This window comes from Oreochromis niloticus, linkage group LG19, assembly GCF_001858045.2.
Source record: "Oreochromis niloticus isolate F11D_XX linkage group LG19, O_niloticus_UMD_NMBU, whole genome shotgun sequence".
Taxonomy (NCBI): Eukaryota; Metazoa; Chordata; class Actinopteri; order Cichliformes; family Cichlidae; genus Oreochromis; species Oreochromis niloticus.
Genome location: NC_031983.2, coordinates 5,929,173 through 5,949,653, shown reverse-complemented (window position 1 = coordinate 5,949,653; position 20,481 = coordinate 5,929,173). Strand labels below are relative to the sequence as shown.

General features: G+C 41.6%; 1 protein-coding gene across 2 annotated transcripts in view; it reads left to right on the top strand.

The window, feature by feature from the left end:
• The window catches only part of LOC100699141 (protein jagged-2), a 51,163-nt gene that overhangs the window by 5,071 nt on the left and 25,611 nt on the right, over nucleotides 1-20,481 (top strand). For both annotated transcript variants that reach the window (XM_003451191.4, XM_005455921.3), the window contains exons 3-5: nucleotides 12,063-12,120; nucleotides 19,029-19,283; nucleotides 20,024-20,084. In XM_003451191.4, coding sequence (XP_003451239.1) covers nucleotides 12,063-12,120; nucleotides 19,029-19,283; nucleotides 20,024-20,084 — 374 coding nt within the window. The remainder of the gene's footprint in view (nucleotides 1-12,062; nucleotides 12,121-19,028; nucleotides 19,284-20,023; nucleotides 20,085-20,481) is intronic.

Genomic DNA, 20,481 nt, shown 5'->3' with positions numbered 1-20,481 from the left:
CAGACTTTTAAGATGTTGCTTTCTTTCTTCTAGTTTTTTTTATAGTGACTGAAGCAAAAACAAACATTTACTTCTTCTCTTATTCCTCCTCTCTGCCGCTCCACTTGTACCCAAACCTTCCCCCGGCCCTCCATCTCCTTCTCCCTCTCTCCTTATGGGGGTATTTTTAGAGCTGCTGTCCTTCTCTCACCCCTCTGTGAGTAAATCAGGGATCTAGGGTGAGTACTCCTTCAGTTTCATAGCCCGCTTTTTCCCCCCTCCCGCCTGCCCCATCTTTTGCCAGAATACCCCCTCCCCTCCCTCAGCCTGGTGGAGCTAAGGGACAGAGGTGGAACAGCTGTTGTTCAGAGACCTCCTGCTCCCCCTCCTCCTCGGATAAATGTTTTAGTGAATTGCATTAGGAAAGCAGGCTATGATTACAGCACGCGGTGTGTAAGATCACGTCTCTCGGAGGAGTATCAGTGAGCAATCACAAAGTGTAATGTTGGATGACAGCGAGTTGCTGCCTTCCTGGGTTGTGTCCTCGATGCTGTCACTGCCAGCGGTAGGCTCGTTTGGCTCATTTGCCGAGTGCGTCCTTGGCGCAGTCTCTGTCTCTTTCATCAGGGAGCTCTTTCTTGTTTGCTGATACTTTTATGGTTGATTAGTTTTGGGAAGAGGTTAGGAGGATGTGAAGCCCAAAGGGACAAAGGTGTAGGGTTGGTCTGGTTAGGGAAGCTGAATGTAAAGACACATGATGCAAAAGCACATGAAGCTGACTAGCTGGTGTTACAGGTGGGCAAGTGTGGTCACATAGCCAGAATTTTGGTGCCAGCTTACTGAAGTATTCTCCTTGCATGGACTGAGAAGGAATTTAGAGAGCTAGTGTCTGCTTTTTAAATAAAGTTTGATTTTATTTCTGAGTGATCATCATGCATATATAATTTTTTAAAGAATATGGGAGGTACATCTATGTTGAATGCAATGATTATGCAGTTGTTTAGTTTGGCGCAGGCTGACGTAAATAACTGGTTTTTGGTGGCAAGAGTGTTTTAAAACTACACAGGAACTACAAAAAAGATGAAGTATTTAGAGTCACGACTGGTTGCTCATTTCCTGGATTAAAATGCTTTTGAACAACATCCTGCATAATTAGTTACTTGCATGCAACAGTTTGAACCAGCTTTATTGGCTGTGTCCACCAGAGTGCTAGTAAGCAGTTTTAGAAAACAAGCAAGCTTTTAGTCATGGATGCAGATTTCAGAAAACACAGCCGCTCACACAATAGAAATGATAGTCTGTGGTCTCCAGCCTGCTGCTTCTCTTAGTTTGTGTTTAATAAGCCTAAAAGCCTGCAGCGTGATCATGGTGAGGTTCTGTTACGTGATGTTAACTGCACTCACAGTGGATCTGCTCATCTTTCCCACGCTGGTTCGATGTCAGATGACCTGTTTCTGGTCAGAGGCATGGAAATGTGTTGTTAGCTGCTCTGCCTGGTCAGCTGATTGATGCACATGCTGTGGATGGATTTGATTTTATGTGTGACTTGTGTGTCTGCGGGGGCAGATTTGTGTTCCTGCACTTATTAGGTTGTGGTGATTTAAATGGGTTTACATCATTAATTCAAACTTTTTAAAGTAAATACAAAGTTTTGGTAGCTTGCTGTGAATTTAGTCATGATACAACTAAACATGCTTTACATGGTATGTAATTGACATTTCACATCATAAATAACACAGCAGCTTAATACTATGGCATTACAGTGTCTTCTGTCTTTTCTTTCTCCCTTCATCCTTGACCGGTCGAAGCAGATGGCCACTCCCTCCCTGAGCTTGGTTCTGCCAGAGATTTTCTGTCTGTTAAAATGCAGTTTTCCCTTCCCACTGTCACCAAGTGCTTGCTGAAAGGGGGTTGTTTGATTGTTGAGGTTTTGTCTGCATTAGCTGACAATGTAAATTGCCTTGATGCCTTGAGGTGACTGATGTTTTGATTTGGTGCTCGGTGACACGGTCATATAAGTGACTTTCCAGCATTCTAACTGTGTTAAAATCATAATGTGTGTGTTTTGGTGAGGCAGACATGAAGTATTATATGGATTATGAACACTGAGGTGATCAGGGGTGATGAAAACAACATGTTAGAGGTTTATACACACAGAGCAACTTAATTTCCCACTCGACTCTCCAGTTTTGCTGATGGGGCTAATAGACGGGGGCTAATTAGATGTGGGTACAGGGAGACACATGACGGGATGAAGAGGACATAAGGCGGGATGGAAAAGAGAAAGCGATTTTGTGTGATGGCCAAACCTTCCTTTGTTCCACTATTTATTTACCTCCCAAATCTCCCATCAATCCCATGTTTATTTTATCCATCTCCCTCTTTCTCTCACAGGGTACCTACACAGAGAACACCCTCTAACTACATATTTTGTTAGTTAAAAGGTTTTTGGCTTTGGTTAGTTTGTTTTGTTTTCAGGGTTCAGCGTTCACCTGAGGTTTGCTTTTTCTTTGTCCAAAAACAGACTGGGAGAAGATCATTGCATTGTATTATTTTATTTTTGTATTTGGCTCGTTTAGGTTCACACTGTGAACCAGCTGATGAACTAAAGGGACATGGAGAGAAGTGTTGGAATTCTTTCATGCACAAGGTCAGCAATTCAGCAAGCATAATCAAATCCTAATCTTCATCTTATAAGGATTTTTAGTTGTTTGCAGGATTTTGTAGTTTATACTTGGTGTGACACACTTGTTGGTAGATCTTCTTTTCTAGAGTTTACTCCAGTAAAGAGCACATGAAGTAGGGGTTAGACTTTCTGACACGACTGTCATTCTTCTTGTGGAAAAATGAAGCGAACCAAAGGAATAAACACACTAGAGTTCAAGTAAACCACTGCAAAGATATACAGCATGAACAAACCCTGACCTTACCCTTACTCGTCATTTGGCTGAAGTAATAAAACTGGAGAGAAACACATAGAAATGGGCCTTTACACATCTTACTACAAGTCCCTCTTCGTCCTCCGTATCCTTCTGAAATTTGGATACTGTGCAGCCTGTTGTAACTGGCCTCTCCAGAGGGATTGGGTGAAGGTTCAGCAGGGTTTCTCAACTCATGTGGGACCAAAATCTCTGCCAATAATCTCTGTTACCCAACCTCCCCTTCATGGAGAAACCCGTGAAATACTCTCTGAAGCGCTACAATGCAACTACACTTAATCTACCTTTCTCTTTTTCCATGTAAAGGATCAAAGTGTAAGGTTGGGCTGATATAAGATGCTTAGTTAGCTCTTTAAGATTATTTCTGATTTTATTACTGCTTGGGTTGTCATGTCTGATATTAGTCATTTAAAACTGATCAAACAAAGCAAATGTTCATAACCCAGTATGCTTATAACATTAACAGACATTTAAATGTGTTGTGTTTAAGTTAAAGTCCCAGATTGAATCTGTAAAAAGTGCCTGTGACGTCTTTGTCTTACATTGTAAGGCAACTTAAGAATGACATTGTAAAAAAATGTAAAGAAATGTGACATTTCTACTCCTATTGCACTTTATCAGACTTAGCTGGGAGTTAGACGGTTACGCCAAAGTTTTAGCCAGTTGGCCACGAGCATCAGTATGTGAGTGAAAAATGATAGAAATGATGGATTAATGGCCCAATTTATTCTTCCTTCTTTTTCATCCTTCTTTGACTTTTGAAGTATTTTTTATTTGCTTCTCTTTTTTCTTGTCACTTGTAGCTTTTAGCGGCTCCACAAGCTTGTCATCATCAATGTAGTTTGCTTGAGAAATCTTGAATCTATAGATGCCCATTAGAACACTTTAAAACTTCTCTTCGAGAGTTTAGTTCTTTTTAATTGCACTAAAATTAATCCTATGTTGGCATAAATGTACAACTCTGGACCCAGCATGCTCTCACACTACTCAAAGTTTATCTACCATTAAAGTTAATTTAAAACAGCATTCAGACCTAACATTACCTAACTGCCCCCGCCTTGTCCACATGTTGAAAAACATTACTTGTGTTTGCAGCAAAGGGCAGGTGGACCGTTTATTTGTCACATCTGTGCTAAGGTGGGCCACTATTGAAGGAGTCGGTCAGGGTTTTTCCCACGGCGTGAATATCGCTTTCCCAGTGGAGCTGTGGAAATGAGGCCTGCTTTAACCTCTTTGTCACCGCACCTTTCAGCAGGAACAATGACTTTATACCTCAGCTATTGTCCCCGGATATTGAGTTAACAAGACAAGTGGAGGGAAGGCGAAACAGAGATATAGGAGGACAGCTGTGTTGGGCAAATTGTCAGCAGTGGATCTTACAGCCTCTGGAGTTCGGAAGTGCTGAATATGCTGTTCATAAATATATATTCAGCAAATGTTCTTTAGACTCTGGGATGAAGTCAGGGTAGCACCTCCATACTGCTCATTATCACTTCTTTCATTTCTAGTCCTCATTATTATTAATCCTACTGTACGTATCAGAGGTATTACTGTAAGTCTCGGTAATTTCCAACTTACAAACTGGAGGTGGAGATTAAAGGAAATGAAAAAAGATCAGTGATTTCTTTGTTAAATCAGTTTGTGGTTTAGTCTGTAAATGTCAGAACATGAAGAAACGAGTTGCAGGTATCTTAACAGTAAGATACTGTTTTCCAGTTGCGTGTCTTGTGTAAACAGAAAGGGAATAACTCAGACTTACAAAGCTAGGATTTATATCATATGTCAGCTTATCTTTAGAGGGTTGATAAAGAAAGTAAAAAAACTGAAAAAATTATTGTTCTTGCCACAGGCCGCTTGATCACAATTGGGTCATAAACACCATGCGGAAATCAGGTCAGTTGAAATTGGCTGGCTAACTGGCCAGGTCGCAGCCCCAGGTGTGTGTGCCTGTGCTGAGTCGGGAGTTTTCCCCTCATAGCCGAGAGGTTTGCTGTGAGTCTGATTAAAGGGGAAATAGTGTATTGTTTATTTGCAGTTTTTACATTAGAATCTGTTCAGTTGTTCTGACATAGTTTTGAGAGATATTGCAGACAGCAAAGTTACGATAATAAATATTGTTCTTGACTGCATCACTGGCTGTTTTTGCGCACACCTGGATTTTTTGGTCTATGTCTTTGGACGACTTTTATCCGTGCTGCAGTTCCAGTTCAGTTTCCTGAACAATCTTTGAACGTTGCAGCTTTCGCCAGACTAGCATCGTTTAACTGGGTATTAACTGCTGCACATGGCCACTGGACATCATGAATTATGATTCTGTATGGTGGACGTTTGTGTTGACATTTCAGCCTTTGTTTCAGATTTGTCACCTGACAATAAGCACCGAGACCTCATGTTAGAGAAGCTAGGGCATACAAACATTTGGCATCATTAAATGTGATTAAGGAGTCATCATATAATTAACAAATCTTCTGTCCATCAGCAAAGTAAACTCATCTTTCCAGCTTTTCTTCACGCTTTATGGATACATGTGTGCCGTTTCTGTTCTCTCTGTGTCTGATATTCCAATATTTGTATGAAATTCAACTTTTCTCAAGCTGTTCTTGTTTGTGTTCGACGTGTTAGCTTAGCTTTCCTCTGAAAATAGCCTGCTGCCACTTACACATCTAGAACTGCACATTACCCAAGGAACCCACCACGGTACCTTCACACTTATATTTCAGTTCCACTGTGAAACATCGCTTCAGCTCATTTCTGAAATCAGTAGGTTGTAATGAATAAATAAATAAATAAGTAAACCCAGTGGATTTGTTCAGTGAGTCTCTGTGGACTTTTACGGTCATGGTTGGTCTGAATTTGTCTCTCTCTCTCTCTGGTCTTTTTCAGCACTTCACTGTGTTTACAAATCAAATCAGTAGCTTCAGCCAAGCATTTGAGCTAATCACAGACACACTCCTTACAATAAATCAGTGCACAAGTTTGGAGAATCTGCACAATTGAAATTTCACTCATACTCACTCTTCAGACTGCATCCAGTCTCGGATGCACAGGTACCTATTGTGCTCCTCCAAGATCACAAGTTAAGAGAGGAGCGATTGTGCTAGTACTCCGAGATAACGCAGTAAAACATGAGAAAACATCAGAGTCCCCCACTTGTGGTTGTGATACACAGATGTACATGCACAGTGGCTGAGTAAGTGCAGCCAGCGGTAGCATCTGACGGTTTGATGAGGTGGTAATAAAAACTCAGATTTTTATCTCTGTACATGCTCTGACTTTCAGCGTTCAGTGGAAATTTGGAGAAGCATCGTATAACCTTACTGTAGAGGTATGATTAGAGAAATTCATATTTCTTTCTTAGTTATATCACTTAGGACTAACTAATGGATTTAAGGTGGTATTTTCTCCCTCAGACATAGGTGCTATTGATTTAGTATGAAAGGCAAATTCACAGAATTCCTCTCTGTTGCCGGAGGAGGCGGCGTGACCTGGAGCGACAGAAATAGCTTTTCACGCGTTTGGTGTGGGAAAAGTGAATTGGGTCATTTCACCATTCTGCAGCTCCAGTATAAAGACCTGATTAGATTAGCTTTGATTAGATTTGCTGTCTGAACGAGGCCTCCTCGGGGAGGGTTGGCACATTGAGGCCTCCTTAGAGAGAAGAGGTGGTAGTGGGTGGAGGGGTGCTGGGCTCGTTCTGTTAATAACGTGCTAAATTAACCATCCGAGCCCCTCTCTGCCGGGAGCAACATGTTTTATTCATGTCAATAGACTAACAGGTGTGACGTGACAGGTGTTGCTGCTGCTTTTATTTTTTTTTTTTCTTCCTCAGATCACAACTCCGGAAAAGTTGTTAATTGGGTCTCTGGATTTTTTTTACTCCTTTTGCCGTGAACAATTCCTGGCTGTCGTGAGTTTTCAGTTAAAAGAACATTCCTCGTGATTATACTCCACCTGTGAGTGTGGAAGTGTAATAAAAATTGTTGTTGCACATCTTTTATGGAACATCGTTGTGGTATTACTTTTACATTACTGCACTCTGCTTTTAATTTCTTTGACTGTTCCCACACGGAGGCTTTTGACATTCGTTTTTAGCTGCTGAGTTCTTCTGAAGGGTTTGTGCTATGATATTCTTCCTTCTTTCTAATCCTTTATAAGGATTTCCAAAATTAAAGTGGAAGTAAATTAAATGATTGTTAGAGGTGCCCACTGGAGCCAAAATGGTCGTTAGTTGTAATTGTTAGTTTCAGCTGTTCAGTTTGCTGCCTCCAAACTAATCCCCTGAGGTATTACTGAATAAGAATCCTTCAGTTCAGTTGTTCTATTCTATTTTATTTATTTAGTGCCAAATCACTATAGCAGTCACCTCATGGGACTTTACAGGTAATAATACAGAGAAACCCCATCAATCAGGTGGCCCCTTTGAGCGAGCACTTGGCGACTGTGGGAAGGAAAAACTCCCTTTTAACAGGAAGAGACCTCTGGACGAACCAGGCTCAGGGAGGGGCGTGAGGAGAGGGAGACAAGACAATGCTGGATTTACCTCACCTTACAGGTTTCATTCTGCCCCGAATGTTCTGTTTTGGATAGTTTTTTCTACTCCTGGCTCTTTATGATGTCAGTGAGAGTGGAATGCCCTATTATGGTGTTCAGAGATTTTGTTGACACACCCACCTTTAGCAGTATTTTGTTTTCAAGTAGCTGCCAATCAGAAAAAAGTTGGCTTGAAAAAAGGAGAAGGGAGCTAAAACATCTTGTTTCAGACATACGCAGTGAGAAAAATACGGCTTATTTGATTATTACTGTGAATAATGCAAACCTACTCTAGTAGTATTAGGAGTTCTTAACAGTGAGTGATCTTCTGGCCTTAGTTTTATAGTACTGGCACCACTTCATCTGCACAATAGCATCTCTTATGGCTTGTAGTGCAGTTTAATTTGCTCCAACAATATTACACACACTGCTGAGTGCGTTCAGAGGGTTCTCCAAAAGACTCAGATTGAGACTGCGCTGTTGTAGACTGCATATTTTTTTCAGTTTACTTCCTGAATCAGTTTTATAAAAAGTCGGAATTCCCTTCTGTGAACTGAGAAATAAAATCAGGGTGGCTTCGATTATCCAAGCGAGAACTCCAAGTTTTGTAGTGGCTGCAGTTCAATGGAAGAAAGCTTGTTAGTGTGTATGATACACATAATTTGCAGCGTGTCGAGCAGCTCCAGACTGTACAGTTTATTCTCAGCAGGCTTGTGTGTCGCTGGCGGCTGTTCCTGCTGTGGTGAGGCAGTAATTTATTCATTGAACAGGTGAAGGCGGTGAGGAGTGGGCTGGTTCCTCCTCGCCTAATGAAAACTCAAATCCCTCTGACTCCTGTAAATTGGTTAGGAGGTGTCAAGTGTCTCCCAACGCACCCTTACACTCCCTTCCTCCCCTCCCAAGCCTCACGTCTCTCTTTCACACACACACACAGACACAGACACACACAGATAAGGTTGTCTCGCTGCAGACTGCAGGGACGTGACACTTTGATCTTCAAGCTCCTGGCCTTCGGTGACACACATAGCCTCCTGCTTTAGTCTCTGACAGACACTCTTATACAGAAACACACATACACTCATGTCAAGGTGCTCTGAGGTTCGGAGAAAGCCCCATCTGTCTGGAAGTCAGTGGCTGTGACATTTAAAATTGATTGCAAGGGGAAAATTGATTATGATAATGTCCACTTGTGTTCACTCAGAGTAGAATTATGGCTTCTCACCACACTCATAAATCACTACTGTGTCATCTAAAGAACCAAACAAGAAGAAGCTGGTATGATCTGGACACTTTGTGCTCAGATTGTCCTCAGAATGATGCCATAGTTTGGGGATTATTAGTACTGGAACAACTCTGAGCAATTATAAGATTATGTGCTGGCAAACACTTCAGCATTGAAAAACCGATCGCTGAACATCTTTTCTCAACATTTAATCCTGTTAAAATAAATGGTAAAAATGAAGTTGTGCTGGTGTTGAAGACTTTACCTCTTTTACAATCCTTCTTGTTTTCTAATATTGGAGCCCAGAGAGGCGATGTCTCATTCATCCATTCACACTGTGACTGCTTATATTACTGCTGCAGTCTTTATCTAGCATGGTAGAATAGCTCATCCTCGACCAAACAATTGTAGTAATAGTTGCATTACAAAATAAAAGTTGGGAAAACTGTGGCGGCTTTCTGTCCCTTGTGGTGATGCTGTAACACATGCCTACACTCACAGAGGGAGTGTAGGAAAGAGCCTGTAAGAAAATTCTCCTGTGAATGCCTCTGGCTCTCTCTGGAAGTTCTGTGACATTACGTAGACACCTCGCGGCTACGAAACCTCTTCGTTTAATGTCATTTCCACTTTCCCACATTTGATTGCGCTACTAATTTGGCAGGCATGCCTGAGATCACTCCAACTTTCAGATTTAGGATTGGTAAAGCAGACGCATTCATTGAATAAGATGAGAGGTGAAGAGATGTGAGGTAAAGACAGGAGCTTTGCCTTTCATGTATCCAGGATTTTAACATCAGGCACAACAGTTTTTAAGTTAATCAGTTCGTGATGTGTAGAGTAAAAAGACAAAAATGTCTACCTGGTGCTGGGGTGATTACTTAAAAAATGTAATGGGTGAAGAAAAAAGGGGGAAAAAAAGCATAATTTTTTAAAAATATGTAGTCACATTTCATTTCTAGAATAATCAAAAAAATCAGTTCTCCTTATATAACGCCAATTCACTACAATTTTTTTTTCTTCCCTCTAATTAGTCGACAGACTTTACTCGACTAGAGCTCCATAAGACTAAAGAAACAGTGACACTCGTTTAATGCACTAGTTGAGCATAAAACAACTTATCCACAAAACTGAACATGAATTTTTGATCCGTTTTCAAGTACGTCATTAATCGTTTAGTCACACTCTATTTGCCATGAAGCATTCGATTCTGGACTTGTTTTCGCCTTGGCGCCAACCTGCATGTTATGAACACACCCTAAAATAAAAACAAATTAAAAAAACACATGCTAACAAGCACTAAGAGCAATATCTGACTTGTGTTTTTGTCTCACCCACGACTTTTCTCAGCTACCCACCCCAAAGAGCTTCACACCACGCAATTACGTTTAAAGCACCACGAGCACCTGAGCGCTCTACCTCACCCCATGTCTTTTGCGCTTCGTCTTTAATCTCTCCTAGCGCCACTTTGTAACCTCCCTTGTAATCTTCCCTGCAGCCTTCAGTCACTCTGAGTCAGACTTGGGTCATGGGAACTCACAGCTGCTCGCTTGGCCCCATGCAGATGACAGACAGCGAGCTCCATCTCGGTTTGTTTGCTGATGCCCGTGAAAAAAAAGGGAGAGGGGGGGAAAATAGCCCTGCACCTGAAACAATCCACAGTTTGAGTTTGTTGCTGTGGGACGGTGGAGTCCATCTCTTCAGGAAAGTAGGGCATAGTGTGCAGGCATGCTGGGCTTTCACACGCAGTATACACATAAACCTGCAGTTTAGCACTCAGCAGATTGTGACATTTACTGTATCTGGTATTATTTAACACAGAAATCCAAATTTAATCCTCATTTCTGTGGATGACAGACAATCCAAAGAAAGGCATAGTAACCATCCTGAACATGCAAACCCAAACAACAGATAGAGTATGCATCCATCAGGCTTAACATTATGACCACCTGCCAAATATTGTGTTGGTCCCCCTTTTGCTGCCAAAACACCCGTGACCTATTGGACATGGACTCCTCTAGACTCCTTAAGGTGTGCTGTGGTATCTGGCAGCAAGATGTTACCAACAGGTCATTTAAGTCCTCTAAGTTGTGAGGTGGGGCCTCCATGGATTGGACCTGTTTGTTCAGCACATCCCACAGATGCTCAATTTGACTGAGATCTGGGAAACTTGGAGGCCAAGTCAGTACCTCAAACTCATTGTTTTGCTCCTCAAACCATTCCTGAACCATTTTTGCTTTGGGCGCATTATCCTGCTGAAAGAGACCACAGCCATCAGGGAATACAGTTCCTATTAAAGGATGAACATGGTCTGCACCATGTTGCTTAGGGAGGTCGTATGTGCCAAAGTAACCAGGCCACCTTCTTCCATTGCTCTGTGGTCCAGATGGTGGACAAGGGTCAGCATGGGCATCCTGACTGGTCTGCAGCCCCATGTACAACAAACTGTGTATTCTGACACCTTTCTATCAGAATCAGTATTAACTGTCACAGCAGCTCATCTGTTAGACCACATGCATCAAAGACTCTTGGTCCCCACTGTTCCTTCCTTGGACCACTTGTGATAAATACTGATCACTGCGGACCAGGAACACGCCACACGAGCTACAGTTTTGGAGCAATCATCTAGCCATTGGAATTTGGCCCTCGTCAGACTCAAATCCCTAGGCTTGCCCGGTTTTCCTGCTTCTAACACATCATGGCACCTATAGTGCCATGATGTGTTAGAAGCAGTGTTATTCACTTCACCTGTCGGTACTCATAATGTTATGCCTGGTCGGTGTATGTGTTCCTAGACATTTGAAACAAGTTGGGACACAGTTTCCTGTGGGGGATTTCAGTGGAGAAGACAAGAAAATTATATTTCCCCATTGGAGATCAATATAGTCCATTTAACTGCCTTTTGGCAATTCATCAAAAACCTGCCAACTCTGGGGGTGCTGACCTTCCAGTGAATCCGGAAACAAAGAGAGAAAAATATAGAGAATGTAATTAGGAGACTGTTTGTCTGACTGAACTTGAAATGATCATATGGAAACTGTGTGTTGCTGATTTCCAGGTGAATGCTTTCTTTTTTTGAATGATCAGGTTGCTGCCTTTTTTAACTAGCCCTGGTTACATGGAAGCTAATCAGTGACAGCAGTGTGGGAACAAAACAAATTTTCCCACCGCTTCTCACCTTCTGTGCCAAATATGTGTGTGTGTATGTGTGTGTGCCAGTTTCTGAAAGCAGTCTTCCGTGTCTGTTCATATCTGGGTTTCTGTGTAAACTCACCGTCGTGTGCCATGTCTACATCATGAACTGGGCACGAGTTTGAGCAGAAAAGTTGATTGTGATGTTTCCGTATTAGTGCACCCCGTGATGACCTCTGTCTCTCCTCCTCTCTGTGTTTCAGCGAGCGTTCACTGTGATAGTGGAGGCGTGGGACAGGGACAACGGCACACACAGCAATGGTAAGGTCCACCTTTCAGTGTTCTTTCCATCGTTTCCATCCATCTTAGCAATGATGAGAGAGTGACACTGATCCTCCCCTGCAAAGAAAGCAATGGATTTAGGCTTTTTAAAATCTTTAAATAATCAATTCAATTCAAATTCTTTATTGTCCCAAAGGGGAAATTAGTTTAGCAACAGGATAAAAGTAAACAACACAATAATATAAAATGACAATAATAGTAGAATCAAGAAAATAAATGGATCCTCTCAAATTATTATCAGCTGACTTCTTTTTGTTTGGATGGTTCAAGGGGCATAAATGCACAGTTCATTTATGATAAACCCACTCAACATTGTCAAGACACCAGCACTGACAGTGTGAACTGCAAAGATCAAATCTACTTGTGAGGCTTCTAACCGGCCTGCCTGCCAGCACCAGATTTCTTTGGTATACAGCTGTATCCTGTTTACGCACGCTCTTCTGGTCTCACTTCTGTTTGGTATTGTTTTCCAGCACCACAGTGAGGAAGAAAGGTTAATTGAAGGATGCAATCTACGTTAGGAGACAACGCTTCGTTAGCGTTGTTGGCTTTATTTTCCCGGAGTTGATCCAGGAACCGGCTCATTTAGCGCCAGGGTTCTCAAGGTGTGTCATGTGGGCCGATGACGGCTCTGGGGAGCATTTTCCGCAACAAGGAAAGAATTCACTGCTGTACATTTCATCCATCTACAAGGGAGCGTTTCTCCTCATTTTGCAGCTTCTTGTTCTAGCTATAAAAATCTTCTTAATATTCACAGCTGGTGTCAAGGAATAAAGAAAAAATGCGATAAAATGCTTATAAACCTTACAAAAAGTGGCTGTTCCTAACATAAACCACCATCACACAAACAGATGCATTAGAACAATTAAAGATGATGTGTCACTCTAAATTTGAAGTTCATCATTAAATCTTGAGAACCCTTGATTCAGTGACTTTAGCTTCATTTTTGTTGCACGCGTGCAGGAACAGACAGTGAGGAGAAAACTCCTTGAGTGAACCAGTTAGCTGAAATCAAGCTTCAGCTCAGTCCAATTTTATTTATATGAGATCAGGAGTGTAGCTGAAGGGAGGCCTGAGTAACACCACTCCTTTCCCTATTTTCTGGGTGTTGTCAGCCTTATGTCTGCAACCAAACTGCATTTTGTTAGCTACATACTTTATGTGTTTATGCCACAGGAACAGCTCCTTACTCACTAATTCAAAGCAATACAATAACTTTTTGTTAATTCATGATGGAAGCATTTATAGCTTTTCCCATAGTAAAGCCAAAAGTTTACAATGTTAACAAAACAAACAAACACTTAGTGATAGTGGGGAGGAAAAAAAGCTCAAGACGAATCAGGTCACACAGCCATCAGATGAGACATGAATGGCCGTGCTGACAGTAATGACAGTAAACACTTAGCAGGTCGGTGAGCCAGTAACTGCAGATCAGACATAAAGGCAGAAAAGGAAGAAAGTGAGCAAACCTCGGGACAGACAAGATGTAAACTTAATGGGATGCAATACTAGTGTATGGATACGGATGCATAGCTTTAAAAGAGAGGAAGTGCTCGTGCATAATGTGAGGATCCCCAAGCAGCTTTGGCTTTGTTTGCATCTAGTTTTGAAGGTAAAATGTCCTTTTCACATTAATGTAAATGAAGATGACTGCTATGATCAACCACACACGTACACACAAACTGTGCTACTCTACCCTTCTCGGGGTCACCCACGCTATTTATGCCTCTCCTCTATATTAAGCCTGTGAGAGCATTGCCTCGTTAAGCCATTAATTGCAGACCCCCACCCCCACTTTTCGCTACCTCCTAATTAGCATCCTGGCAGCTGTCTGGCTACCGCACGCCACTTTGTTATCACTGTGACAGGCTGCTATGGCTCAGCGTGGACGGTGATTCGAGTACTTTTTAGCTTGCTAGATGTGATGGTGCAGCAGCAGGAGGGGGGTGCTTTACTTATACCGGGAGGGGAGGCATGTATTCAGAGGTAGTGACAGGCAGGCAGGCATGCAGGAGGTGCCGATGTGTCAACCGCCATGTCCTGTCTTGCAGAGTTGGTCGGAGTCTCTGCGTGATCACAGGTTTCAGTCCTGACTCTGTCAGTTAGTCTGTCAGCAGTCGAGGGTCCTGTCAAGAGAGAAAGCTTACAGTTTGGGCTTAATTATAGGTCAAACTGGACAAACTAAAAATAGATATTTAATGATATAATGAGAAGCCACCACAAGTGTAGCTGTTTGGGGATTAAGTGTTGACTTCTCGGTGTATCTGCCTACTTTCGCTTGTCTTTTCTGCCTCCGTTTTGGGATTTCCTACATTTTCGGGATGCACGTCAGAGAGCAGGCCCGAACCTGCAGCATCCTGCTGTGTGTGTGTGAGAGTGGAGCAGGTGGAGGTGGAGCAAACATTAGTGATAGTGTAGCATAATTATAGAGAGGGAGAAAGTTCTCATGTGCCCAGGCGTGCACAAGAATAGGAATCTACGTAGGGATGTCCCAATCAAGTTGAGCTTTGCCCAGGAGCCCAGAAATGAATGCTTTGAATGTCTTCCAACCCAAACCCTGTTTACTCTGTACTGTATTTTTTTTTCATGTGTAAAGCAGTTGCATCGTCCTTGGAGTATGGTTAGGGATCTGCTGGGGTGGTGAAATCTGAGCATGATTTAGGCTGTCCCTCTTCATTTCCAGCCTCAACAAACTGCTAAGTTTGAGTACAGGGACTGAGGTCGCCCTTCCAATGAGTGGACAACCTCCTGAGCCACAGCCAGCCCTGGTCATGCGGGTTGACCAGAGAAGTGGCCAGACTTCAGTCTGTAGTGGCCATTGTGTAATAAACATTGGTTTGATTAATTAATCTACTGGTTCTTTTTCAGATTTGGTCTGTGGAATTTTTGTAAATAGTCTAAAATCTTATAAAAGCTTTTATTATTATACATTTTTTATTACTTTTTATTACACAGTTTATTAAACAGCAATCATAGTCAATTGCTTTATTATTGTCTGCTATTTATATCATTATGAATTGATTATTTTTAGACTGGTGATCAGACAAAATCCAAATTCAAACCACAAACCCTGGTTGCTTTCGTACGGAGTCTTCGATGATAAGTCCACTGTCATGACTCACTGTCATGGGATAATTAACATGGCTTACCTTTGTTTAATTCAGAGTAATTAGAGAAGTATTGCTCTTTTCCCAAAATATCTAACACTTTATCAGCAGCTCAGCACTTAAACAACAACATTAAAGTGTGACGTGTCTCGATGTGTCGATTTTTACTCTGAACTTCTGGTAAATATTCTGAGAGCATACGAGGGGAGTTTCCTCGCCTGCGTTTCAGTGTATGCATTAACAGGCCTGGACTGCAGGTTGCAGAGGCCTCAGGACAAAGAAGGCCTCGCAAAGGTTGTTTATGTTTCAGGAAGCCCACCCCGCCTGATGCAAAGCAAAACAGAAATAGCTTGGGAAGAGAGGACTGAGATGTTATTGAGCATCAGAGCTGGTGCATTGTTGGTGTATTGGGAAGAATTATGCTGACACCGGGTTGCATGTGAGACTGATTGGATGGTAGTGTGAATGATGCTAAAAAAGTGGTAGCATTCTGTAGAGATAAGCTCAGCTTTGGTCCTAAAACTATTAAAAGTACATCAGCGAGCTACACGTCTGCAATGGAGATGACGGTGGTTTTTTGAGGTTCCCCTTTAAATCTCGAATGTAATGGAAACCTGGAGAGGCCTCTGCACGTAGTGATGATTTCAACTTTCAAAAATGAGTGATTTGCTTTTTCACTGATGAGAAATATCAGTGAGTCCTTTGCTGAGTTGTGCCAAACTATTAACTGCCATCGAATAATTTATGATAAAGTTTTGGCAATCAAAGAAAGGAGTTGATTTAGTGCATTTTTTGCCCTTTAATTTGCCATTTAACTCAGATCCGTCTGTAGTGCCAAGCAGGTCACAACAAATCCTCCGATGAGAGGACTGCTCCATTAATATTTATGGGAAAAAAAACAGGTTTATTACAGTTGCCTTAAGAAAGTAGGGAGATGACAAATGGCTGTAAAAGTTAGGTGGTACACCTGGAGGAAGATGGTTCACAAAGCAAAGTAAGTCCTTGCCAACCGAGTCATAAGCTCATGGTTTCACTGGAGAATGTAAGCGTCACGTCACTGTGCTGGCATTCATTCTCAGTGTTCGGTTTGTTGGTGTCTTTAAGCAAGAAAGAAAAGTTTGGACAGATTTTTGTTATCAGCTCAGCTATAGTCACAGCCCTGTGTCTTGTTCAGACAACTGGTTTGGAGAAATTGTGAGGAAACAGGTGTAGATTTTGCAGACTCAAACAAAAAACAGTAACAACAGCTTCTGCAAAATGCTAGATGTCAGGTAGAGAAAGAGGTCAAAGTTCAAAGACCCACAGCCCCTCTCAAAGCTCTCCTGTCCCATGAACTGTGTCGCACATTGCCTGACAACTGAAACTGTTGGACAAAGCTGTCACTCTACGTTTTTAAAATGAATTCCTCTCTTTGAAAGCACAGACAATCGTGCTGCTCTTGACATGATCAGCTGCTCGGATCTGAAGCCCCTCGTTGTTTATGTAAGCTGGTTTTTAAATGGCCTTCCCTCGCCTGCTCTCCCTAGTAACAACGGCCCCTCTTAGTGTGTCTCCTCCACTACAGAGGGAGCTCATGATTGGTCTATATTTTTATATCTAATTGCTGGAGATGAACAGCAGTGAGTGAGTGCCTGGGTGTTTCAGGTGGTGGGTGTGGGACTGAAATCTGTGGCAGTGTGTTAACTCACAGTGAGTCTCAGTAAATCAGGACAGTGTGAAAATGGATTCTTGGTCTTTTAGCTTTTCAGTCATTTTTCTACACTTTCTAACTTAGGCAGTTGTGCTATTGTAGGGTAAATGTCATTCACAAATATATTTAAGGTATTATATTACCATAACTACTGACCATAAATATTTTTTAAAAAGTTATTTAAAAAAAATAACTTCACAGTCTTATTCTTCTGCCATGACTAAAGGGGTGTGAAAAGTGGCTAAATCCAGTAATGTAAAGGTGGACATACCTTCCTGCTGTAATCTAAAGTCAGTATGGGAATGCTTTAAATGTGCATTACTTTTAAAGGCCAGCAGGGGGTGTCACCTTTGCTGCCTCTGATTGTAAGTTAAAACTATGAGAAAATTACCCCACTGCTCACTTGATGTATGACCTGAGTAAACACTCCCCTGATGAGTTTATGGTTTCAGTCTCTAGTTGTGGAGCTTATTTATTGCAACACAATGTTCCTTTTTGTAAATAATGTCACATATAGACTAAAATAGACAGGGTGGGACTAACCCTGCGATACACATTTCATGTGACTATGGCCAGTGTCCTGGGTTTCTCAGCTCAGATCTACCCGTGACTCATCACAACTTAAAAAAAATACATCACATTTTAAGCTAGCAACAACGATGTGAACTGAGCGTGAGTTTAAAGAGTGTCTGACACTTGAGCTGAGACAGCTTAGATGACTATATAGATCTCGAAACGTGTATAAAAAAAGCCAACTGCATCCCTATTCCAAAAATGAAAACTCAATGCTTACTTACTGAATGAAAATCTGAATCAAACGTTAAGGTGTAGTCCTGTCTCTGGGGCTTTTTTTTTGCATAGATAATTTGCATTTTGAAAGGAAAAGTTTTGCTAAACTAAAGGCAACCCAAGTTATAATGGAAACATATCATTAACAGCATTGTCAGCGTTTAGCTTATGACCCAGGAGAGAAAGACGAGTCTTTCAGTCCATCTCCACCTTGTCACTCTCTAAAAGCAAGAGAAAGCAGAGAAGCCTGCTGGGTCGTGGTGCTTCTGTTCCTTGAGAGCGAGCTAAAGGGCCTTTCCTATGTCGCCCTTCCTTGCCTGTTCCCCGTCTCTTATTATTTCCGGCCTGGCTCCGATGAAGTCGAGCTGGATATCCTGAAAGTGGGTGGCAGGAGAGGAGGGGGCCTGAAAAGCATTTCACCAAGCAGGAAAACTGAAAAAGCATTTCGGTTATCAAGCCCTCGCAGACCTCGCTTGTGCTTGCTTAATTTTCCGATTCTTTCACTCTTTTTCCTCAACTTTTTTTTCTTTTACCACATTCTTGATAGAACAGAGTGAAGCTTGACCAGAGGTTACACCTTCTCTCTGATGTGTATTAGCGACAGCTGTTCTTGAAAGCCTTTTGGATTATCTGATCTAAACAGCAAGTTCAGTACGGTTAAATCTCATAACTGGCATCAGCACTGTTCTACGCAGTGCCATTCAGAAGTTTTGTTTTTCAGACTTTGCATTCTAAATGACCCAAAACACCAGATCTTCTGAGCATTTCTGTGTTTTTTGTTCTTTTTCTGTATACGTGAAAATGAATTATTACTTCAACTTTTCCTAGACTGCGAAAGGATGTCTGTCCACGTATACCTTTTGAGGCAAAATTTGAACTGCATCACCAGTTAACAGGCTTTGGATTTTTTCACAGTACAAGTTGTGACTGTAGCAAAGATAATCTGTCAGGAATTAGTGCACATTTTAACATATAAACAGCACTAATGACTCTACTTGATTTTAGTCAGTTTAGCAACAGGAAAGTTAGTCACGGAGTACCACAGGGCTCTGCACTGGGGCCTCAAGCATTCATCATTCAGTATTGTGAATCTTCCATTGCTATGCAGTTGGTAACCAGCTATAGTGACCTAAAAAGCTGGGAGAGATAAGCTTGTGAAAATCGACTGACGTTGTTTCCATGAGCTGCAGGGTTTTTTTTAGTTAAAAGGAAAAATTGTCCACTGAGTAAATAACAAGCATAATCTGTCATAGCATTTTTTTAACATCTGTTTCTGTATCATCTGTTTTTGCTTTGTCCAGATGATGAGCTACTGATAGTGCGCAGCATCCACAGAGGAATGATTAACCCTGGAGAGGAGAAACAAATGGTGGAATATAAAACTTTGATTGCTAGTATTGGCTACACCATCCGTGTGCGCTGCGACGAAAACTACTATGGCACCAAATGCAATAAAGTATGCCGTCCACGCAATGACTACTTCGGCCATTATGTGTGCGACCAAACTGGAAACCAAGAATGTATGGAGGGCTGGACAGGGCCTGACTGCAACAAAGGTAGGAAAAAATATATCAGTCAAACTGCAAACAGCAACACAATCTACCATGTAATAATATTAATAAGAAGGTGCGCTAATAAATAAAAATAATTAATCCTTAACTAAAAATTAACTAAATAATGCAATCTAAACCTTAAATCTTCAGTGTCATAACCAGTTATTAATGTATCTATTTCTCACTATTTCATAGTGAAATCGCAGCACTTTTTATGGAGGAGTACTGGTTTATGTGCAATCAATCAAAAGGAATCAAAACTGTCATTCGGAAGCTCTCACTGGCATCCTCTTCCGCTTTTCTTGTTGGTTATTTTGGTGTTTTGTTTTTAAATGTTTCTTTTTATTACTTACCACTTTTGGAAAGCCAAAAGCAGCCAGGTACAAATAAACAGTCCTCATTCAAGTTTTTCCTTCCTTATTGTCCTTTTTGGATGAAATTCAGAAGTTCACGGAAATGTGTGTCAAATGTCACTTTGCAAGAATGTGAAGAATGTCTGGAAATTTCTGTCATTGCTGAAGGCACCTTCAGCTCTCTTGACAGTTCATCCATCCATTGTTACAACAGCGAAGTTTCTCTGCATTTTCACGAGCAAGGAGGGCTAGGGAAGGACATTTTAATAACTGAAAGCTCAAAAGAATTCAAATGCTTTATGTTAGCTTTATTATGCTTCTAAATACAAGAGTTTTTCACAATTTTTGGACCAATATATATATGTCGTTTTCTCTTTTCCTTCTCAAAAGCCATCTGCAAACAAGGCTGCAGCCCCATCCACGGGATTTGTAATGTGCCGGGAGAATGCAAGTAAGTCACCTCTAGTTTTTTTTTATGCACCACTTTGTTTCTCTTACAGCATTGTTGTCAAGTGATGGAAAATATGTTCTTGTTTGGATGGAAACCCCATCACCACCACCACCTCCAACACATAGGGACTTAATGAGAATAACAGTCCTGACACAACAGAGTGGTGAGTGGGTGAGGGGTTGTTAATAACATACCAAGCAGCCCGACCCCGCATCACTCAAACTCCCCCATCCCAGTGTGATGCATTGCCCCCCATTCCTCCACCTCCATCCCTCAGCTCCACTCTGATCCAGAAGCTATTGTTCTGCTTCCTGTTCTAAAGCTGGCCTGCTCTTGCCCGCACACAGAAAGAGAGAAAGCAGCCTGTTTTTTTTTTTGTTTTTTTTTTCTTCCATGT